Source organism: Synchiropus splendidus, chromosome 3 (genome assembly GCF_027744825.2).
Source record: "Synchiropus splendidus isolate RoL2022-P1 chromosome 3, RoL_Sspl_1.0, whole genome shotgun sequence".
Classification (NCBI taxonomy): domain Eukaryota; kingdom Metazoa; phylum Chordata; class Actinopteri; order Syngnathiformes; family Callionymidae; genus Synchiropus; species Synchiropus splendidus.
Window position 1 is genome coordinate 5,474,369 of NC_071336.1, and position 24,309 is coordinate 5,498,677.

Genomic DNA, 24,309 nt, shown 5'->3' on the forward strand with positions numbered 1-24,309 from the left:
TGTCAGCTCACTGTCAAGTAGGTTTTTTAAGGTTCGGCAGGTGTCAGTATTCAGTCACACAGTGTCAACACAGCGTGTCATTGTGTCAAAATGCTTTATGATGCCTCATTTATCCATCACTAGTAAACAGACGTTTTTGTGCTCAAGCTTTGATCAATGTTTGTATGCTCCTTATTGAAACGCGAGTCATGCTGTAATAAAGTTAGACAGGAAATGAAGCTGCGCCTTTGTCTTTATTCTTCTATGTTTATATTTTTTGTGAGTGAAGGTATATGTGAAACATGCAGTCAAAATAAAGTTTTATTACGTGGGTCAATGGGTCTGTCAGCTACTTCAGCCTTGTGCTGCATTCTGCCTTTTCTCAATGGCGGTGTTCGATTCCTTTTGTTGAATGATAGATATGTGTTTCTAGTGTCTCTTTGCAAGTATTAGCTTGACAGTGTTGTGTGTACTGCCATCTGTGATTGCTTTTTCCACTATTTTGTCCCACTCATTCCTCAAACAAAAAAACATGGGCTGGGGGTTTGGGAACAAAGACCCAGCTTTATAGTAGTTTGCAATTACATTCTTTTACCAGTGGAGCTGCCAAAATCAAATATTCTTAAACTACGCATTTCTACTTTGAGTTTCTCTCTCTCTCTCTCTTTATGTCTTGCACCAATTAAAACAGTATCATGGTTTCTATTTCAGGATGGAATGGGAACCCTTATGTTGAATGAAGATGGCATTCAACTGCGAGGAATCTCAGAGTTTCTCTTTCCTCTTTATGTGAATGACGTCCAGTCACAATGGGTAAGTTGGTTTTTTGTGTCACTTTGTTTTAATATACTTCTGTGGAGTTGACTTGTGGTTAAATGAGAGGTTTTACTCCCTGGATGAGTTTGTTTCATCCATTCTGGCTGACGCGTGTGTCCCCTGAACGCGGACGTGGAGCGAACTTTTCAGGACTCCCCTGTTATTGTGCTTGGTGACTTCAACAAGGCCAATCTGAGCGAGGAGCTTCCCAGGTACAAGCAGGTGTTAAAATCCACCAGAACCTCCCGTCTCAAGAACAGCTTTTTCCCCTCAACTGTTTTGGTCATTATTGCACAGTATTCCAAAGCGCTTTCCTAGTTGGTGGGATCCTCTTTGACCTTGGCAATAAATTTGATTCTGAATCTGAATGCAGTACAGGCCAAAAGTTTGGACATGCCTTCTGATCCAGTGTTTATTCTTTATTTTTACTACTTTGTGCATTGTATATACATACTGAAGACATCAAATATATGAACTAGGGAATCTCCAATAGATCGATCACCGATCATGATCAGCTGACTTCAGCGTGATCGGTGAATGCTAGCTGTCATTGATGAAGCCCCACTGGTTGTGATACGTCCGCTCCTCCTTACCGCTGCTTAGTGAGCAGTGGCATGTCTGCTGTGGAGCTTCTTTCAATATCTCATGTAAAGTTTGCCATTGAAAGCGCCAACTCTTGACAGAGCACAGGGAGTTTTCAGGGGTAAAGAAAGTGAGGCCGCTGATTCCTCGGCAGCAAGCACCTGACACTTAGTAACACCTGTGGGTCAGAGCATGACTTTCGAAATGAAGAAATTATTATTCATTTTTGATCAGCCTTTTTCAGGTGTTGTTTACGCTGAGACGGAAACGGAAACAACCTGATCCATCGCCGTTTTGAAGTCAGGTGCAGTGTTCGTGAGACACCTGATTCTGAAACTTTTGAAAACCTCCAGAGTGGAAACTTTCATAATTGCAGTGCTCTCTCTCTCTCGGAGTCCCGCTGCAGTATGTAAATATTTCATGGACAGAGCACAGTCTCTAGAGGTTCACCTGCGACGTCTGACATCGAATTCAATGGTTTTCAGTTGTCCCTTTGACGGAATGATTGCTGCATTGAGCAAGGGTTTTCAATTTTTATTTTTTCAAACTTTCAGCCTGTACTGGACTACTGGCCAAAAATCATGAGAAGAGAAATCGACATGTAATGTATTGCAATGTCTGCCATATTCATTGGCCAAAACAACTTCAGTGCTGGTGGCTGAACAAATATTCTTCATAGACTTTAAAGACTTATACCCAACACTGCTTTAAAACACTAAACATAGAACAAGTTAAACCAAAGACCCCGCTCTGCATGATGGCCCTCATCTGGCATTTTTCTCTGATGGATTTTTTCCCACTTTAGTCTTTCGCACTGCTGTCCTTCTTTCAAGGGTGCTACATGTAATAACGTACATGAGGTGAGCTGCAAGAATCAAAGAAAAGACTAGAAAACTGACTTCACTAGCAATGCGAGGTCAGTTTTTCATCACATTATGTGCCCCATGTGATGCATGAGGTTTCAAAAAAGCTGTGCCAAATTGATAAGAGGATGACTGTGTGAAGTGGCAGATGGAAAAGAGTCAAATGAATTCATTATTTGAGACTGAAATGATAAACAAATTTACTTTTGAAAGCATGATGCGCCTCAGTATGTTTAACAAGTTCATGTCAAAAAGCATGCTCTCCATCACTTGGGGAAGACATGTCAGTATGTTGAGGTTACATTTCTGGAAAATGTGTGAGTGTTGTATGTGCTCTGCGATGGACTGGCCACCTGTGCAGGGTGTATTCCTGCCTCTCGCCCAGTGACTGCTGGGATAGGCTCCAGCACTCCCCATCAACCCCGAACAGGACTACGTGGTGTTTAACAGACCGTGTACGTATGTATGCATGAATCTGTTGACTGTTGAAGTAGCTACAGGCCTCAGCTGCAGCTTCAGGTACATTGTTTGGCATTCGTAATGTCAAGTCAAATTGAATCAGTAATTAGCCTAAATGTTTTTGGGTTTTTTTCAATTCAAATCAGCAATGTAATGGAATGTGATTTTTGAATCACAAAGCAGGCGAGTTCAGTGGATTTGAAGTGTCTGCGAGCCTGCGTTTTGTTTTGTTTTTTTACTCCACACTGTCATAATTTGCCCATTTTAATAAAAAAAAGGTTTGTTCAATATCCTTCTAATTGTATTTTAACCGTTGATGATTAGAAAACAAGGCTGACTGTCATTTGGATCGACTAAGTAGGAAAGTCAGGGAAGATATCATTTGCATCATAATTTGGAATGTTGTGTATTGCGATAAATAGGTGGTAAAATCAACAGTTATTTCTGCTACAGTAGGTGAACTATCCTGTGTAATTATGATATGAGTGCAGTGCTAGTATGAAGCTGTAAAAGGAGAGCTTTTTAAAAGTAGCAACATTAGTTGCTTTAAAAAAACGACTTTTTAGTTTTTCCTATCAAAAAGAACAATCTATTTGTGCACTCTGTGTACCTGTTGTGATCCTAACAGCAGTGATCATTTCAATCATTCCTAGACTTGCACAGGCACTCAATCACAGTTCTTGATTCTGTCAAACAAAATGTTGATTCCATTAGAACAGCCCTGCCTTGCCAGTAGTGAACAGCCTCAAGTCACAGTAGATGTGCTGAACATTACGCAAAGCGAATATTTCACTCTGCGGTGCAATAGCAGGTGCAGACAACTTTACAGCCATGTTTTACGCAGCTGTCTTATCACCCAGCGCCAGAGATATTTGCCGGACAAAAGTCTCCATGGGTCACTCAATAATTCACACCTGAGAAAATGTGTCAAGCTTGGAGAGAGCAGGGATTGTGCCACCTCAGGGAAGATCACCACAGTACACTGAGCTTTTCTGCTGTCCGATAACCACTATTGATCGATAAGCTATTACTGCAAACACCAGGGGACAGTGAAGTGCACCACCTATTTACTGTTTTAAAGAGTTTCAGTTGCTCTGCCCTGAGAGCAGCTTAGACTCGTAAAATGTTGGTCTGCAGGCACATCCCAGAAACTTAATTTTCGTTTTGTTTGTCCACATCACTGGCAGACACTGTGACATGGAAATAGACGTTTATGATTACATCATTTAAACAAGAACAACCAATTACTTTTGAATAGATTATGAACTTTGATGTCTGATGCTACGTTCAGACTATAGCAAGAAATGACCCTTTTTTTGTGCCTATGCGTCCTGTATCTGTCTCCTTTTTTAAATTTTTTTCAAATGCGACCCAGGCCACTTGAATGCGTGGTCCTAAAATCTTTATACAAGGCTGACTTTTTGACAGCACCACAAGGTCACATTCCTCTGACCTACATGTCATCAACAAGCAAGAGAGTGGTAAAAGTAGGTAGAAGTGTTCTGCCTGATGCCACCGTGGATGCGCGGCTGGCTGCTTGTACCGCCAATCACGGCAGAAATACAATGAGGCGCTACAGGTGAGGGGACTTTTAAAAATGGATAAATAACCAGCTTTGTGGGATCAGCCCGTTTAATATACCCCGTCTTCTGGAACTGTTGTGTTCATGTGATAGTGACTGCCAAAATAAGTATCGCGCTATTTCTTCCTTTCTCTCTGCTGCCAAAAGGTTCCTAGAGCTGCTTTTATGCAGATCACTTGGATAAGTAGCTCTATCCCGTAATTTTGTGTAGTATGATCGCCTCATCCCAGTATTTGGCAGCCGGACGTCCTGAATTTCCTAGGACGTCCTCCCATGGTTAGTGCCTGCGTAGTGCCCTACCATCATGCTACTTTCCCTGTAAATGGTGTCTCTGCCTGGTAAATTTGCTGAATATGGTTGAAATGTGCAGATTCTCAACCCTTTGTGCACCTGTAAGTTGGCTAACACTGTCATCATAATTGTTTATGGCCAAAATGTCACGGTTATCCACATCACTCGCTACGCTGTGAGAGAAATGCCTCAAATACTGGAGAATTTATTTTCCTGAGCGTGTTGAACATGTTGAATTCAAGAAAACGCTATATTTATAACAAACTTACATGAAGTGTGTGTGTGTATATATATATATATATATATATATATATATATATATATATATACATCTTCTTCTTTTATATATATATATATATATATATATATATATATATATATATATATATATATATATATATATATATACACTCACAGAGAAAAGTGGGGGTTAGTTCTCTGTGATTGAACTCGTCAATGTGAACAACGGTCTTGTGCTTTTTGATATTACGTGGTTGCTTGGTCAGCTCAATACATCACTTCAATGTTCCATACTTTTTACATGTCATTTTATTCATTGCCAGCAAGAAGCCGCCCTCTGTCTTATAAATGCAATGGTCATTTTTCAGTCTGTCAAGGCCTGGTGCATGCACTGCACTTATGCGCATTCTCTCTTATCTGCTCTTGACCTTGCTTAACAATACAATGACTTAAAAGCCTTTCATGTGATCCCAAAGAAGCAGAGCTGTGGCATCTCCCTCTCTGCTCCTCGAGAGACACTTTAAGACCAATAAATTAGCGAGAAACTTAAATCACGATCACACAATTCTTAGTAGTGCTGTAACTGGTGTTCATGACGCGCATGTATATCATGAAAGGGCTGGCCTTGAATGAAAATGAACTGAATGACCTCTGCCAAGTTTTGAGCATTGAGAACGCCATTTTACTTTTATTTAAAGATCAGTGTAATATTTATGTGTTCACGAAGGTACCTTAGGGCTTGTTGACACTCCTGGCTTCGACTCACAAATCCAAAGTTTCTTCACTTCTCTGTTGTTTCAGCAAAATGTTAGTATGACGTACAGTAGTGAGCCGTAAGTGTATAGCCATAGTATAGCCATTTTTTTACTTCATGGCATGATCAGATTGCCACTGTCGTCGTGATGTACTCTCTGAAAGGTTCTGGATATACCACACATGTGGAACATCAGTTGAGTTTCAGACCCCTGCTGGCATTCGTAAGTGCCCAAAGCCTGTAAATCGGACTTTTGTGTGTAGGTTGGACACACAGTTCAGGTCCGCCCCCTTGATGAACTTCACGATATGCAGGCTGGTGTTATCCTAGGTAGCTGTAGGTGGACAGTGGGACCTAAGCTGAGGTGATGCCCACGAGTTTTTTGTCATTGTAAGGGTTAATTGATTCAGATTTATTTTCAGAGTTTACAAGCTGGTGTGAAATTGAGAAGGAAGTCAGGGCTATTCTCAGCGTTTAAGTGGATTGGGGACCCCTATGTTGAGATTTCACCCCAATGCCGGAATTTTGGGGTGCTGGCCGAGATGTGTAGGACTTTGTCTACAATGGTTTTACACCCAATTCTGACACTTCGTTGAAGTTCAAATGTTTTTCCATACCTGTTTTTCATTTGCCTCATAACACACTGCATATTGAACAGTCCCTCACTTCACCTTGGAATGTCCAAGTGTGTGCCTGATTCACCAGATATAGTCCGTCATTGTCTTAGATAGTGTGTCGCTATCTTCGGTACATTTGATTTATTCCCTGCTCAAGACTAAATGAGTCTGAAGCACTTGCTCCAGCAGTTCCATCCAGCTTGCAATTAAAACTGGTTACTAACTGGTCACTAACTCTGACCGTTAGTGATGAGCTCTGCAGTCCCAAGGAACAACTGGCTTAACTAAAGTCATTACGTCCACCTGCACTTCCTCTGAGGTCACAGTTCCAAAGGAAATCTGATTAACTTGATCAAATTACCGTGTTCATTGGAATCACAAATCACGCTCTTTCAGAGCTCAGAGATCAGTTTTACTGAACTGTGACGCATTTAAGCTTTGCTGACAGTGCTGACCTATGACAAAAAACAACAGTTGCATCAGCCACTGCCTTGTGCCTGCCTTCACTGCAGAGCGGGGTATCATCATGCACAGTGGCAAATGTCAATGTCGGCCCGTGAAGATTGCTTTTCTCTCGCCCTCCTCATTTCCATTCTGCTCTCTCAATATGATTCTCAGGACGGCTTGTTGGCTTTGCGGTCAGATAAAAATGTGACTCTGAATGCGCGGAATGACCAAGACCAAGTGACCAGCCAGCTCACAGTGGGTAAGTCTTACCTCAACTGCATACATGCAACAAGATGGTTTCAATTTGGTCTCCTGCACCTTTTCATTTTTATTCCTGAGGGGACAGCAACTGAAATGGGAAATGGCATGAATGGGGAATGGCAGAACTTGTGCATTGGATGTTCCATATTAGGCCAGTTTCAGTTAACACTCCAGATCCCACCTAGTGATCTCATCTACCGCAGTACCTCCACTGCTCACTCCAGCTGACATATTGTAGCAATGTAGGACCCGGTGCCAAACTTGAAACAAGTTCTTTATTAAAGAGTAGACGCACATGCTGCCAACCAAAACACAGTACAACTGAACATCATGACAAAAACCCAGTCATATGATGTGTTTGCTGTCTGTGGGAAACACATTCCTACAAGGATGAAAGTCTTTGAAGTCGTGATATTAGATGACATGCACAATCTGAGACCAGGACACGTTGAGCTGTTGTCTAGGTTTATTAGTTCTATTTATCTATCTATGGTATTTTGTTTACTACCCCACTTACTTTATTTTTAAAAGCAAAATAATTCCGTAGTCTCTCCGTGGACTCTCGCCTTGCAGCAAGAAGGTTGTGGGTTTGATGCCTGGATAAATATATGTCATGTGCTTGTACATGTAAAAGAAAGTGGCATTGGGGCGTCCAGACCCATTTCACAGCTACAGCAGGTACACTCTCCTCTGGCCTGTGCTACAGGTTCAGAGAACACACGCTGGAAAATTAGAATTAAGTAACACGGAATCAAGTCTGGACACATTTTAGTGTTGTAGACTGCACAGTGTGTGTATTTATTAACCATGTCACGTATTATGAAAGGTATAAAAAGTGTTGGGAGATTTTAATGTCCAGCAAACTTGGTACATGTCAGCACCTTTAAAACAAGCACAACCTCCAAAATAAAAAAAAGTGATCTGATCAGCAAATGCGGTCGCACCACCCTGCCCTACTGTCATCCAACAGTTATCTACAACCTCTTATTTGCACGATGACTTTGTCTCATCACAGTCCCTGATTGATTAACACATTTAAAGGATAATACAGTAGATGTTTCTTATGATCATGAAGTGGAGGCGTCATTCGGTTCGAATTGTCAAAGTCAAATTTTTCAGTTCGTGAATTAGTGAGGTAAATGATTTGTTTATGAACCGATGGCCAGCGTCAGATGATGCTGATGGGAAGAGACCAGACAGTCATGTCTGACCTTTCTGAATAAGGTAGTGCACAACTTAGACAGTGAGGAAATTGCTGCAAAGCTGTGAGGGAAAGAAGGGAAAACTTCTCGTAAATTTCTCCAGACACGACTTGAATAACAACTAAGTCTTCTGAGTGTGAATTAAAGTTACCCACTCGTGGAACAGATAGCTAATTTGTCTTCATTCTTGGTAAAAGCATGGCAAATGCAACTTTATTGAGTGCGGCGCAGCCACAGAGTATCACTCATTGCACTCTCATCACAAGCGTGGCTGATTTTAAGGCACGGCCACCTTGCTTTTGGGGCACTGAACCTCTGTCTGCATCTAAGTGCATAGGTGGATGTCCTGCGAACAGGAACAATTACTCATCTCATATTTCCCATATTCATGTTTCCTTTAATTCCTTCTTGTTTTTGCACTACACTTTGCATTGTAAGTCATGGACGTATCTTGAAGAGAGAGTGATGAACATATTGAGAATGTTGAACGTCAATGTAAATGTCGTTTTTCTTCATGCGCTTGAGCTCATGTACTCTTCAGTGGCCAACCAATTTCGAAATCTAATTAAAGTTATAGCGCCTCACTCCAGAAACTATGAAAATAATTATGGCTGTGAAGTTTTTCATATCTCTAGTTAGTGAATTCTTATGCAGTCAATTAACATGATTCATGAATGTCACAGTTACATTTCACTTCATAGTAGTAATTAATTCTTTTGGAGAGAACTTTTGCCGACAAAACAAATTCAAAACTGCAGAGATTTCAATAGTTGCTTACGAATCAATGCATTGACCTGTTTGTGATGTCGTCCCTCATGCTGTGTCGTGGTCACTAACACACGGCAGCACAGTTTGTCTTACAGGTGTTTACGTGGTTTGTGACTGGAATCAATACATTCTGATGCTACTCTACCATATCTGTGACCAATTTCAGAATAATTTAATTAATATAAAGAGTTTAATAATACAATAAAATTGAAACACTCTTTTCTCGAGGCTTATAAACACTAATGTGGTGCATTTCATCAGTAAATAGTTCTGAATGAAACAGTCAACTTGCCATGCCTGGAATTTTCTCACGCTGAATATACACGCTGATTATTCAATATTGCGATTAAAATTGTCGATAGATGAGTGGAATAGCGATATAGCCACTAGTTGTAGCCCTCCTGCGGGTTACGTATCTTTTGGTTCGTGGTTCATCTTATTCATCATTACTTATTATTCGTCTACGAAGTCAGCACAACAAACTGTTTGTTTTTGCAGAAAACATTCTTCTAATCATTCTTCCATTCTTCTAAAGGGAGGACCTACAAACAATACTCAACATCATGGAAGGTGAAATGGGAAAATTATTCAATCCTTTGCTGTGCTTCAAATTGTCAAATTGTCTTAAGTATTTACTTGTACTAAGACACTGGATTTAGTTTCTCATAATCTCAGTGAGAAACGTAAGAAGGATGCGGTGTGTAGTCATTCTGTGGTGATGCCAGTTTCCAATGCAGGCATAACGTCTGATGTATTTTTTATCTTTGCTTTTTCTCTCCATCTCAACAGAAGTCATTATTCCTGTCCTTTCAAAAAGGTGATTTAGTGTACGACTCTTCTCCCGGTCACAGTCATCCTCACAGTGTTCCTGTACTGGACAAAAAACAAAACATAACATGTACATTGCAGTTTTATTGAGTTTAAAGTGGCTCCACATCCATCCGCCTTGAATGAACAGTATCGCGACACATGAATCCAACTGCCCAGTTTTTCGACATGTGCTGTGCGTTCACTGCACCCCGTGGGGGGTTTGGCACAGATATTTTAGTGCACACATGCACATACTTCCCCCATAGGTGCGTTGAAGAATGAACATGAATGTTCATTACTGACAGTGCCACAAGAGGCTAGTATCATTGTATTGGTGTGAATTAGCGCCAAAGTATCAGTTCTTGTTTCAGCCAAGTAATTCTACACGACTTCACAACGTATGTTACATCAAACACACTGAAACATTAGTAATGCAAAAATTCATGAAATGCCTTGAGTAACATCTACCAAAGAAACACCAGGCCTCTAGATCAGATTTTTTTTTTTTTATTTAGGCGGTAAATTACAGCGAGCACAAAACAAAATTCTGCTTGTGAAATCACTAGTACATAAATCTTTTATTGAGATGCAATGGTCATGTTGGAAGCCAGAAACATCTCCTCCAGATAATCTTAGGTACTGTATTTTCCGGACTATAAGCCGCTACTTTTTCCTCATGGTCTGAACGCTGCGGCTTATACAGCAACATGGCTAATATATGGATTTTTACTAGGATTGCTCCAATTGATTAGCTACCGATTTTGAAAGGCTGAACTTGGCGTGAACTGTGAATGCAGATCACTGCCTATCATTGCCGATCACAAATTCTGATCACGTGACAGCCGGTGTAGCTACGAAATGTGTCCTACCTGCCGCAGGATGATGACGTCACATTCGGCATGTACGATATCCTTTTTTTTTATGTTTTAATGAGCCAGGGGAAATTGAAATAAAGGTTTTCAAGGCGTTTTCTACCACATGCGTAACATTTATTTATTTACTTAACAGCTTTATTTCTGGTCAGCCCTGTCATTGACTTGATCCCACTTTCTCACCGTGGTACCATGTGTCCCCAGGACCCGAGGGGGTGGATGCCATGTGTAAGAGGTTAGAGGTGAGGAGCAGTGATGGAGAGAAACTGCTGTTCACTGCAGATGAGGAGGGTCTTGTGATCACAACAGAGAGAGTCACTGTTACAGGTACGAAGGTATTCAGTAAGTACTGTAGACAGGTCAACACAAGACATGGATGCCTGCGTGATGGATGAGAGATGCCAAAATGATCTGGGGCCTCATTTTAAAACAGTGTGTAGGACGGTTGATAAATGCAGGAAACATGGGATGTGCCAATGCACAAATACATCCAGAATTATCAAAGCCTGCGTATGCATGTCCAATGCCTGCTTCAGCATGTAAATCAAAACCCATCCTGATGTTGGCGTGGAGTGGTGTAGAGATGGAAGCAGAGGGGTACGAGATGACGGTAATTGTATGAGCTTGTTTGAGGTTAACATGTTTGAGACGTCATTCACCATAGTTTGCTAAGCTTTATTAAAAGTCACACAATAGTTACAACAATACAACACGTTTTAGGCCTGGATGCTCCAACTCGGTCTATGGTGCTGCAGTTGTGGCTCACTTGCATCTACCAGCATTGCATCGTAGTTAAAGTTAATAAGCTGTGTGGAGTAGGTGTGAATTTAGTCTGGTAGAGAGTTTGTGTTTCTGATGGCTGGTGGGAGTGAATACCTGTGTTTGGGAGGAGGGCGGCTAAATGCTCTGCTCCCATGATGCGGAGACGAGCGGGCGGGACAGAGAGGTGGAGGGAGGATCTGCAGGAATGACGAGGGATGATAATGTTGAAGAGGTCAGGCAGATAGGCTGTGGCCATGTTGTGAAATAAAAGTGTGAAGCATAACTGCCACTGCTGCAGTTGCAGGATGGGAGTGATGTCTTCAGAGGAAGGGTTACTGGTGGTGAGAATGTGGGCTGCAGAGTTTTGAACCAGTGGAAGCCTATGGAGGGACTTCTGAGGTTCCCCAAAATGCAGTGAGTTACAGTAGTCAGTGTGGAAGGTGACAAGACTATGGACCACAGAATATGATTGACATGGAAGTAGAAGGACAGTGTGTTGTCGACTGTCAAGTTTGAGGAAGTTAGTGGTGAACCAGGATTTGATTTCTGAGAGGCAGTGAGTAAGGGAGAGGATGGAAGAGAGTTGTTGGGTAGTTAGAGCTGCCTGTCACACACGAAACAGTCCAAGTTGATGCCAAATTTATGTTGCAGAAAGGGAGGAGATATAAGATGAAGAGAAGGGGCCCGTGGACAGAGCCCTGGGGTACGCCTTACATGACCGGATAAGGCTTTGAGGTGGATAAATTGAGTGAAATGGGGCCCAGATCACTACACCCGTCTGATCGTGCATGCGCCAATGTGTGAAAGCACTTTGTGCACACTGACTATGACATTAATATTTGGCCATTTTACAAAATATATGTTTGAACCAATGTTCACTCATTAGAAATGTCAAGTGATAGATGATGCATTTCCGTAGTCTTTGTAAAAGCATTGTGTTTTCTGACGTCATTGTCAGGGTCGGATGGAGCTGTGTTTGAGCGCTCAGTGGAAACGCCACTGATCCATGCAAGAATGTTGGAAGACCTCAGGTAAGCCTTTCCTCCTGTGCTCTGCTTTGTAAGCTCAGCGTTATGTTTCAGAAACCCTGTTAAATGAAGATGAAAGACTCTCGAGTCAACATCAGTGCTAGGTGACTCCTTAAGCCTCTTGCAAAAACCACACATTCCAGCATTATTATTAATTTGACAGCCAGAGGCTGAAGTGATTTGTTGGCTATTCTCCATTGCGTGCAGCCATTGATTAGAGCAAGGGGAAAGTCAGTCAGTTTCTTGTTTGACTGAGATGCGTTGGTGTTTCGTGATCCCTGCTGTCCTCCGCCTCAGGCTCCCGGCTCTACATCGCCCCATTAACAAGCTGTGAGGAGCGTGGTTTGTTGTCCACCGTACTGGTCCTGAAGAGAGCGCTGGGATCAAAGTTGGCAGCCAAAGCAGTGTTCCCTTGCAGTGAACAGAATACAGATGAGGCTGACTTTAGAGCAGGAACACGTGCGCCTACATCCGCTCTCACATAAGCTGCGCTCAGTGGTGACCATGCCTAAAATAGGTAGTATGTGTGAGAGTGTGGAGCATCTTAGCTCAGACTCAAACTCAGAGCAACATAGACATATAAATGAATCATGAGTGATACATGATTTCCAAATCATAGTTTCCTTCATCGCATGTTCCGTTGACATGCTTCCTGGTGAGTCTTAAGAGATGAATTTTTTAAGAGATGTCTTCTTTGATGGACTGTTGGTCTGTCCCAGATGAGCATAATACATATGCATTGTGTGTGCCGGACTTGCAGTGCCACCAGTCTGTGCGATGCACAATGTTACCTAAATATACATTTTGAACAAAAACAGCAACCCAACAACCCAAAAGCATGTGGAGCAAAGGCAAGAGCTGCCACAAGCGAAGCAGCTCCACTCTGGAATGTCATTAATCAGCTGGACAGTAAATAATGAGCTGCCGTTCTCTGCTGATGAATCACACATGGCTTTGACTAATGAAGTACCAAATATGACATCAGTCTGTGAGTGGAGCACCACTCGGGTAGGCTTATGTGTTTTTAGTCGACAGAATTTGTTTCATTTTTTTAACACACCATGTCATTTACCGAACTGTTAGCTGGCTGGACTGGTTGCCACACAACAGGTTCCAAGTCTGAATCCTGTTTAAAGCATCTGTCTGGATCAGCACAGAGTTTGTGTGTACGGAACGGTCTGGCTCAAAACACACTGAGCTTAGACTCCAAAATTAGGTGTGAATGTGCATATCGGCCCTGTGAAGCACCCCGGGCTTTTTCCACCTCCTGTGGGCCATGGTAAATGTATGGAAAATGAATTGATGAATGGAAATATGGGGGTCGTTCAGAGTTCAAGAGTTCGCGAAAACTCTTTGTGATGATCCTGGTTGTGTCACTGATTGTTCCGAATGATTTAACAAGTCTGGAAACTGTTCAGCATTTTGTGGTAGTCGCCATTTCTGCAGTAGCGTGATTATGTCCATATTGTTTTTAGAGCACATATTAAAAGGCACCAATTGTCATGGCTCCTAAGCTAAGGTGACCCAAGAGCAGATGACTTTGAACTCACAGAGGACTCGGACAAGCGAGGTTAACAGTTACAATAAACACAAAATAATAAACAGAAATCTAAACTGAAGGCGACGACACCAGAAGCGGAGTGCGGAGAACAAACACGAATGGAGGGAATAAACCTGAAACAGAAAGGAGGCGTAAGAAATACAAGCCTGAAAACGGGGACAACTAAGAAACACAGATATAATTGTCACGAGGCTAATACAAAACACTCGGTAGAGGTGAAAACAAACACTAACCGAGGAAATAAGTAGCACACAGGCTGAACTAAAGTAGCGAGTAACACAAACACTCGAGGAAGCAAACAAACAAAAGACGAGCATCTGGCAGCACATGCTGGTTCTCCAGGTGTATAAATCTCTGCACGAACCATGACACCAATGAAGATTTCGAACAACTGCAAATCGGTGGAAAGATAGTACCTCGTAAGAAAAGCAAGCATTACAGCCGTAGTAGTACTGACAGAATCTGTTTATTTGTTCAATTGTACATCCTCTGGACTGGCACTTATCTGTTATTATTTTATTATTATTTATCTATCTATTTATTTTTGGACATTTCGTTTTGTTTTTGGAAACTGGAGGCCTCGGACCGAAATTTCGTTGCCATCATATAGTAATATGTTTTGTGCAATGACAATAAAGAAAGTCTAAGTCTAAGTCTAAGTCTAAAACGACTGCCCACCAACAGTCAGAGAGAGACAGGAACATCCCACATGGAGTCCGCACTGATGCAGCGTATTGAGGCGCTGGCGAAATGCAGTATCATGGCAAAACTCTTTAAGTAGTAACAGAAGAAATTCCACTGGGGAAGGTGGAAACAAAGAAACAGATCAGTCGTATAAAAGGAAGAGAAGAGAAAAAAACACAAAAAGAATCTGTCACCACCTTAAAGTCAAAATTCAAGAAGGGGAAGAAGAGAACATGAGAATGCTGTTCAGTTATCCATCACATCAACTGTAGTTTAATGGAATCACTGGACTAAACGAAGCAAACCTCAGGGGAGAGATTCTCAAAATTAGAAGTCATGGCAAGAACGAGAAACATGACCATATAATTCAGTGCCACAAGAGCTGGTGAATGATTAGATCAGGCTGGCATGACGTAACCACGACCAATGGTCATTGTGGTCCAAGACCGATTGAATTCAAGGTGCTGAGAGCTTTATCACAAGTTCCTCAAAAAAAAAAGCACTCCCCACAACCCTGAACAGGATTAAGCGGTGGTTAACAGTACATGTATGAAATAGAAACACATGGCAAAATAGCAAAAGAGACCTTCCTAGAAGTTCCTGGAATCAAAGCAAGTGTTCACAGTGTCTTCCCTGCAAGGCCATAGAACTGTGGTCTGAAGTGTAACAATATTGTTTCCACAACTTTGAAGCGCAGTATGAATCATATACTGTAACTCAGTTCCTAACTGTCCCACACAAAGTATTAGTCCATGAATATTAATCCTATTGAACTGCTGAACTTCAACAGTCCACTTTTCAGTCTCTCCATTATTTCTGATGTAATGATGCTTCTGGCATATGTAATGTATATGTATGTCAATGGAAAGTTGTGTCAACAGATGAGATGAGACAGAAATAAATATATTTCATTTGGACTCGCTCAGCACCCACTCGATTCTGTCAGCAATGTGAAGCAGCAGCACTCAGCAGTTCAATACCAACAAGCTCCACTATTCATTATATTCAATCAATCTGTTACTACTTGAAGAGTTTTGCCATGATACTGCATCTCATTCGACATCAGCAACATGCCCATGGTGGTGATGGTGGACATCGGCATCTGACAATTGTAGGTGCAGCGGTGGTTCAGTTCTTTGGTTCTCCAATAGCTTCAGGGGCCTTCTTTTTGGAAAGAGCTGAATTTCACAGAGCATCATTCTTTCTCAGCATCAAAAAGACAAAGGTGACTTGGCACTGAAAAGTCTCATGGATTCAAGACATTCTCCCCCAGTGCAGGGAGAATGTGACCACGGTTACACGCAGAGAGTAGCCTGACTAAGGCAATAGCTCGGTGAAGCTGCTGAATGCTAACCAAATGATTGAATAATGCCAGTTGTGTGACGAGGGCTGGCTGCATGGCCTCTTTTGTCCTTCCAGGTCTGCTGCTGACTGCTAAACTAGTTGAACTCAAGGCGTCCAGAGTCAGCTTATCGCTGCAATGGTTCAACGCCGTCACCATAGTGGAGGTGTTTGGATTAAACTTGAAAGTTTCTGAGTGAAATAAAATATTCAGAGGACTCTCTGCTTTCTTTTTATTGCAAGAATGATAGATGTTGAATGCAGAGATATAAAGTGTGTAAATATAACCTCGCCGGAGCTCATGTTGTCTGTCAGGTTGACAGAAGTGCTCGATCTACACAGAGAGACTAAGATGGTCAAACAGAAATTATGGAGCAAAATCAGAACCAGAATCAGCTTGATGTTCACACAACAGAGTTGTGCTTTAGATTGTGGTGTGTGCGTGAGCCCCGAGTGACCTGGCAACCATGCTAAAGTTTCTGTGGTGGTAATGTCAGGTCCTTAAACCAAGAAATCACATCCACAATCTTGTGAGAAGTCAATGATCAAACTTTTGCTAAACTGTTCTGATGTGACGTGGATGACTACATCTTGTCATGTAAGAGAGATTCTTATATCTCGTCCACAGTCAGACTGAGCTGTCTATGTGCATCTTAAAAGTTCAAACTTGGCTGGACAAAAAGGGTTCAGTGTCCTGGGCCGTCATGTAGCCAGTGTTAGAGGGGACCTGGGTCGACATGCTCCAAGCAGAAATCAGCACACTATCTAAAGCTTTCACTGCTTCTGCCCAGTCAGAGATATCTTTTATCCATAATTGTGCAGATGGTGTTACCTTTTGATGAAATGTAAAAAAGTTGGGCTCTGCATGTGTTAGAAGTAATTGGTGGTGACTGTTTTGTTTGCCAGTGCAACCCTCCTGATGCAGCTAGCCACAGGAGGTTGTGGGTGTGAAACTAACTGGAAAGGTTGAGAGTCAGAGGGTGGTGAGAGACCTGCTGTATTCAGTAAAACTTGGTCATTAGAAAGGCAGTCTTGAGCCACACATTCTATATGCATTTGTTTCCTTTAAACCATCACAGATCATAGATTGTATGCTATAAAAGATCATTATAACTGTGGTGAACTTGGATGCACTGTACGTGAGGCAGCAGAACGATCGCTTGAAAGGATTGTTTTTCTTCTATTTCTAAGCCTCATCATTTTCTTTCCCTTGACGGAGGAAGAGTTGTGTCCTCACCTACCTGCAGAAATCAAATTGAAATTCACCTCTGCAATCACCAGAGACGTCGAGCAGTATTCAAACAAGCCATGTCCGTTGTGACTTCAATTTCAACCATCAGCAACATTCGGTCTGATGCAGCTCTTTCCTCCCTGTGGTGCCAGGATGCTGTGACCTTTCACTAAATGTAAAGGTCACAGTGGCTGCTGCAGATGAAGCTGGTCCCAGAGAATAGTAAAGTGGAGTGTGTAGTAAACAGCTTTTATGCTGCACAGCGCTGTAAGAGGTCATCTCCAGGTGTAAAAGTATTCTGAGCGGCAGGCTTTCGTTTAATTCATGTTTCACGGTGGAAAATAACCTGCGATGACATCCTGACAAAGAAACGGAGACGTCCAAGCAGATTTGTACTTTTTAAAAAGATGACAGTCGAATGTGGCCCTGATGCTGCTTTTTGAATAGCACTGGTGGATGGAAAATACTTCAGTCCCTGACTAGGTTCTGCACACTGGTCCTCAGTATTCCTTCCATGACCCAGCAGAAGCGTCGCACTGCTGCTTCAATGTCAAAAAGTCGCACGAGAGAGTGGCTGTGATGCATGAGAGGCAGACAGACAGTAAGACAGGTGGCGTAGTTGGAAGTAGCGTGATATATATATATAGAGTGGAGGAAGGGCACAGCTTGCATTTGTGCACCGCGCTGAGTTAATTGAACAGCTCTGACTCTCATGCAACCTTTTTATGTCTCCTTCCAATGGTGGCAACCAAACCAGGAGTCTGAAACGTCACATTTGGGTGAACAGTTCAGTGCATGGCTGAGCAATGGCTCCTCTGATGACTCATCTGTCCAAGCCAGGCGCAGTCAATGTGGACTGAAGAACACTTATTGGAAATGCTGAGTTGCAAGTGGGCTTTTTCTTTTTTATTTCAATGTGTTATGTCGTAAAGCTTCTCAGCTTATAGAACATGTATCTGCCACGCTCCCTCGATTTATTCCTGCCAGGGCTCATTTAAAAGTCGAAGAGCTTCTTCAAATGCAGATATTTATTTGTTCCCTTATTCCAGTAACGCGTAATCCCGAAGCTGTGTCACTGTTAGATCGTGCAGAGATTTAAGAGATTTCAAGGCGGCTCTTTAAAGTCGTCGGTTTAAATTGGAAACAGATTTGGGTGAAGATGGAAGGAGAAAATCAATTTCAAATGTGTGTGAGCTATGAAAGCAAATCCCACATTGATTAGTTTGTGTACTTATCTCTCGCTGTGTAAACAAACAAACAGACCAGAAGAAGGAAAATGCAAATAGCATGAGCCTGCGTGCTGCTGAAGGTCAGACGCAGCTGATCATTTCTGTGCATGTCGGAGCTGTGCTGAAATAATGAGAGTTAGCACCCACACAAATGTGTCAGTGATGTTCATGGGGATCTGGAATGTGACACTTGCAGTCACACAAGTATTAATAGCATTTAAATTCTGTTGGGGTGGAAATTAAAACACCAAATAGAACATTGACGCATAGATAATGAGCAGAAATGAAAGTGACTTTGTAATGAATGTATTGGATGTGTTGTGTGTGTCAAGCTAGAATGGAAACACGGCCTCAGCATTATTGGAAAGTGCATCGTCTTTACTGACTTTACCTTGGAGACTTACACTGGAGAGTCAATAGCTAGACAGTGCTTGGCTGCATCCACTGTTTCTGTTGGATTTGCAGATTACGATGAAATCTTGTTAATGGCGCATCAGAGTGTGACTGATTCAGTCTCGGGGTGTGTTGGTTCCTCAATTGCTTTTTGTCTCGTGGAAGTCGCTGTACTTTCTTCTTGCACGACACTTGTGAAATCTGATACGACCTATTCTTTAATGCGATAAGGGTTTGTGACCATTTTTGTGAGTGAACTTTGAGAGCACGGTGTCCTACTGTCTCTTATGATGTGTTCCAAAGGACTAGCACACTCTTTGTCTGCTGCAGCTGCCAGATGAGATTACCAGCCGACTGCCTGGGGCTCCGCTTCTTGTTGAAACGCAACCCACATGGCTAAGAGTGAACTATGGATTAGCTTTCTTTCTCTCCGCTGAAGGACTTTATTGAGGTTAATTCACTCAAAAAACTTTGCATGCATGCTTGCTGTGTATTGGCTGTCCCTGCTCAACTTGCCTGATGGTTTTTGAAAGCGTGGGAATTTCCTGAAGAGGCTGTGACCTCATGGTCAAAGGAGACACATTTGCCACCGAACAAGAAAAAGAAGTAAAAAAGTCACTTACAAAATTGCTGAGTTTTAGATTCTACGTACCAGTTTCAAGTCAACAGAAAAACAGAGGGGAATGTTTTGTCACTCAGTTAATCGGTGACAGCAAAAAAGGTAGTTTTTTTTTTTATCATGAGAAGTAAACCTGTCTCCAAACAGCAGTGGTCCGTCTGCTCATATGTCCTGCTCAGTCAGACGGAAATTTCTCGTCCTACTGAAGCTGCTGATGTACATCTGGTGTACAACAGGTGCATCCTAGCTTCATGGTCAGAGGCGGGGAATTTAACGCCCTCAGCATCCGCACTTGCGACTGATAAGAGAAGGTGATGACCACCGCTATCACCGACAACTTTTGCGTCCTTACTCGTTGAAGGAACAGCATTATCGGTCTCGGTCGGGGAAAGGCATAAAGTAACCCCTGCGGCCACACTGCATGAGCTAGAGCGTCCATCCTGAGGGTAGAGTTGTGTGACGCCCTGAAGGAAAACCAAAGCGGAGCCTTGACATTCTCCTACAACGCGAAAAGATCTGCTACCAGGACCCCGAAACGGACCCAAACTGCCTCTGCCATGTGTGGCGAAAGACCCCATTCTTCTGGCAACACGCTTCCTCCGGACATTTTGTCCGCATCCACATTCAACACTCCAGGAATGTGACGCACTTTCAGAGACAGCAGATGAGAGGACGTCCATATTAATATGCGTGCTGCCACCCTGTGCAGAGAAGGGGCTGTCACTCCCCTCTGGCGGTTGATATAGGCAACCGTCGTGGAGTCGTCCAACCTGACCATCATGTGACGGCCCGACAGACGCGGCGCAAAGTGCAGCAGCACCTTCTCCACCACCATCAGTTCCAGCTGGTTTATGTGAGGCGTTTGATCTGACCATCGTCCTCCCATGAATTCCTCTCCTAGACCGCCTCCCCAGAACGTCAGGGATGCATCTGTGAAGGGCCAGCTACATCGATCTGTCTCTGACCGGGTCTAGGCTGAGCCGAGCGAACCAATGCTGAAAGTGTCCCATATGCAGCAAGTCCATAACGTCAAAGCGAGAAAGCAAGAGATAGAATGTGGAGTGCCTCAGCGATCAGTTCTGGCACCCCAATTGTTCATACTATATATTAATGATATCTGTGAGCTGATGACATTTTATCAAAAGTGGAGAGGGAAAAAAACATTAATTGAGAACACGGAAAAGGAAATGAAGAAAACTGTAAATTGGTTGGGCACAAATAGACTCCGCCTAAATGTGGGAAGAAAAATAAATTCATGTCATTCAAGTCTTTTCTTGTTGAAATGTGTAGAGTAACCTGTTTTTGACAAATAATGGAAATAGATTACTAGATCAACATGACATTTCTGGGTTTCAGTATAGATGAGCTGCTCACATGGGAACAAACAAACAGCGGAATGAAAATATCCAGGCAGCTGCGTATACTTACTTGTATGAAAGAGGGTTGAGTCATCAGTGTGTGTGTGAGTGTATTGCTAGTTCATGAAGCAGTGACATGTTTCGCAGCATGGCCTCTAAACAAAGTGTGTCCTGTCAGACTCGTTCTCTCCCTATCGTTGTCCAGCAGCTGTGTTTCGGAATGAACTCTGTATCAGCCTCCTCTGGGTCACTAAAGTGGATTCATAGTCAGTGTTAAAAAAATAATAATTTGATGAAATCAGAAAAATGCCTCGCAGTATATACTGCACTGGAGTCAAAAGAGCTCAGGTCACATGGATGGAAGACTTACTGTAGAGGCATTCCTTGGACAAACAAGTCATTTCATACTATAATATGATATGATGTGATGTTGCTGTCTTCTTATCCGCCAGGCTCGAGTCTCCAACACGCAGCCTGAGCATGGAGGCTCCTAAAGGTGTGGAGGTGAGCGCAGCCAATGGTTTCCTGAAGGTCTTCAGTCAGAAAGATCTTCAGCTGGAGTCTACAGAGGGAGAGGTACATGATTGTCGAAATATTTATAATAGTTAAAATAATAATAATAGTTTTTGTCTTTGAAATTCAGTTATTTTTAATTAGTTTTTAAAGTGGGCTGGCTAGTTTTAAAGCAGCAAAAGTCGATGCTGACGGCCAGGATGCTGCCTAGCAGATGTCCTCCATGGATGCATGCCCAAAAAGAGCAGCAATTGAAGAAATGGACCTGGTAGAATGCACTCTGCGGCCCTCTGGGACCTCAGCGCCCGCAGCCACGTACACTATCTTAATGGCTGAGCACAACCACTGCGCAAGCCGCTGAGAAGACACTGGTCTCCCTCTGAGACTCCCACTGCGGCCACAAATACGTTCAGTGTAGAAGCTGCCTGCCCTTCATCCAGTGGTCCCTGGAGAAGGTAAAGAACACCAGAAAGAGGACAACTTACCGGCGTGAGGCCTTTAGACATTTATCAACTGTATTACTTGGTAAACTCTTCAAGCAAACTGAGATGATGAATTTGTCCAGCAGTTTTTAACTGGTGGGGTCCTTCTGCGCAGGAAGCTTTCTCACTCTTGACTTCCGCTACATGGTTTTACGTTCCAAAACAGTGAAACGTCACAATCCAACAAGTCTTGAACTACAATTAAAAGGCTTTCCAACTGTCTTGCGGCCCTCTATACGTCCATGGTGAGGAATAGCAGCACATTTAAATGGCAGTTTAAATGTAGCCAGCCAAGTTTGACTTGCGTCTTGCACCTCCTGCTCAGATCATATCATGTACAGTAACTTCAGCAAAGTGCGGAGATTGCTGCCATCCAATTAAATGGTTCAAGAAATTGAAAGTAAAAAATAAATAAATAAAATCTGCCAAACCTTAATATACATAACTATTAGCTGCCCACTGCCAAATAGACATAGACACAGTTGATAGGCTCTTTGATGCAGCAATGAAAGATTTTTATTTCAATTAAAAGAAGTGATAAATTGAAAAATATGTTTCATTTATTTATCTGCTTTAACTTTAACTGTGCTTCTGTCTCATTGATTCTACCAGATATTTTTAAATGCCGCCACCATCCAGTTGGCTAAGCTCCCTCTGGGTGACTACAGGCCTTCCTCCAGTGCAGCCTCCCAGGACCCGCTCATCTATGAGCTCTGCGTATGTCCCAGTGGTAAAGTCTACCTTGCCCCTGCACAGAGCAGCTCCACGTGCCAAGCCATGAGCAGTATCTGCCTCTGGAGCTGACCTCCCACCAGCACTGCTACTCAAAACCCACCATCACATCTGACACTGACTCAGGTCTAGTGTGTACTATGCAGACTGAAACCAGTAAATGCCACAGATGTTCTTCCACTGCACTGGGATTTGGTCTACATGTCTGGGTCCTTTTGCACTTGTTGGCCCAAGAAAACATTGATCTTTCACATGACTAGTGAGGGACACAGTGTACTCCAGGAGCTACGATTACCTAGTGTACCAGCAACTGCTCAAGAGCTGATGAGGGAGGCAGGTCAAAGTAAGACAAGAGTTGTGAGCTGCCTCAGGAACGTCACCAGATTTGAATATATGAGTGTGTGAGGGTGAAGGGTGTCACACTGACAACCTGCATTTGGGACTCCTGCTGGCCAACCTTCAGTGGCCCACAATAAATGCAGGGGGACATATCAAATGTACCAGCTCTTCCAATGTGCAACATAGAAAACAGTAGCATGGCCTCATCGAGGATCATTTTTCACTGTCACGATCAGCCTTGCTCTCTTGTTCTGTCTCTAGGGTGCAAGGATGCAAATATCCATGTCACCCTGTTCCAGTGAGAGTACCAACAAACAAAGGACTTCACTCACTCCTAAATAGCGCCATCCTCAGTGGTTTCGCTACCAGGTTGCATTTACTTCACCTCCTCATCAGCTCCACGTGTCCCATGTCGTAGTGCGTCTGTCTATTAAAACCATAAGTTGAGCATGACCAGTGATGATGACTAAGCTTGGCGGGCTTTCACTGAAGATGACAACGGAAGGCTGGATAAGTGATGCTCGGCTGACATCAGGGAGAAACCAGCCAGGCTGACCGGTGCGCTTTATCAGACAAGGTGCTCAAGTCTTCCAGCTGTATTCCTCTGTGACACACTTCTTGTTTTTCTACTTCTTCTGTGCTTTTCTATCGATGCTCATGCTGGCCCTCCTCATCCATATGAGTCTGTAGGAAACTCGCTGTGGGCCAGAGTCTAGATGTTGGAGTTGCTTTTTCTTAGATGTTATTTGAAAATAAATATGTTTACACGGTTAGTCTTTTCTTACTCACCCTATCCCTGCCTCGCCTTAATTTGTTTTCTTCATTCTTCGCCACAAATCATGTGTTCTGTCTTCACATGACCTTATCACCTCCATTTGTCTGGTTGATTTCATTCCAGTGGTATATTACTAGTCTGTGTTTCTGCACATGGAAGCGCATGTTTCGCAAGTGTACCCTCATCTTGCCTCCTGCTGCATCTGGAGGAACGAAGGCTGAACCAGAAGAGCTAATGTCTGTGTGAGGCTTGAAAAGGAAAGAGCTCCGTCAAGGAAGTGGCACGGAACTGGCTCATTGGCTGTGATACCCTCATCATGCTCCTCTGATGATATGCTGTGCTGGTTCATGCACTGGTTGGTGCCATGCTGAACAGTCTCATGCTAAGCTGACATGGCAACACAAGTGTGTGGGTTGCACTCGCACTGGAAGTGCACAGTCTGCAGTGGCATGACCTTAAGAAGTTATGTACTGCTCATCACAGCTCTCAGCTGTGGCCGATCAGCAGCAGGTCTGCAGAGCCGTTGCTGCTTCTTACAACCGCGTAGTTACACTGGAACAACCGGGTGAAATAGAGGGTCTTGATGAATAAAATCCATAGCATAAAAGTTAGCGTCAGAATAAAGGCCATGTTGGGAAAGCATTTCAGTTTATTCCATTTTATTTTTCATTAAGAAAGTGTTTTTATGACTAACAGGCTTGTGCTTCTCTATTGAATTT

At 42.9% G+C, this 24,309-nt stretch overlaps 1 protein-coding gene across 1 annotated transcript in view; it reads left to right on the forward strand.

Moving 5' to 3' along the window:
- The window catches only part of LOC128755817 (zeta-sarcoglycan-like), a 36,348-nt gene extending 12,814 nt beyond the window's left edge, over window positions 1-23,534 (forward strand). The window contains exons 3-8 of the mRNA XM_053859840.1: window positions 691-792; window positions 6,802-6,889; window positions 10,748-10,870; window positions 12,264-12,336; window positions 21,202-21,325; window positions 22,357-23,534. Coding sequence (XP_053715815.1) covers window positions 691-792; window positions 6,802-6,889; window positions 10,748-10,870; window positions 12,264-12,336; window positions 21,202-21,325; window positions 22,357-22,548 — 702 coding nt within the window. The 3' untranslated portion in view covers window positions 22,549-23,534. The remainder of the gene's footprint in view (window positions 1-690; window positions 793-6,801; window positions 6,890-10,747; window positions 10,871-12,263; window positions 12,337-21,201; window positions 21,326-22,356) is intronic.
- Window positions 23,535-24,309: the final 775 nt, after the last annotated feature.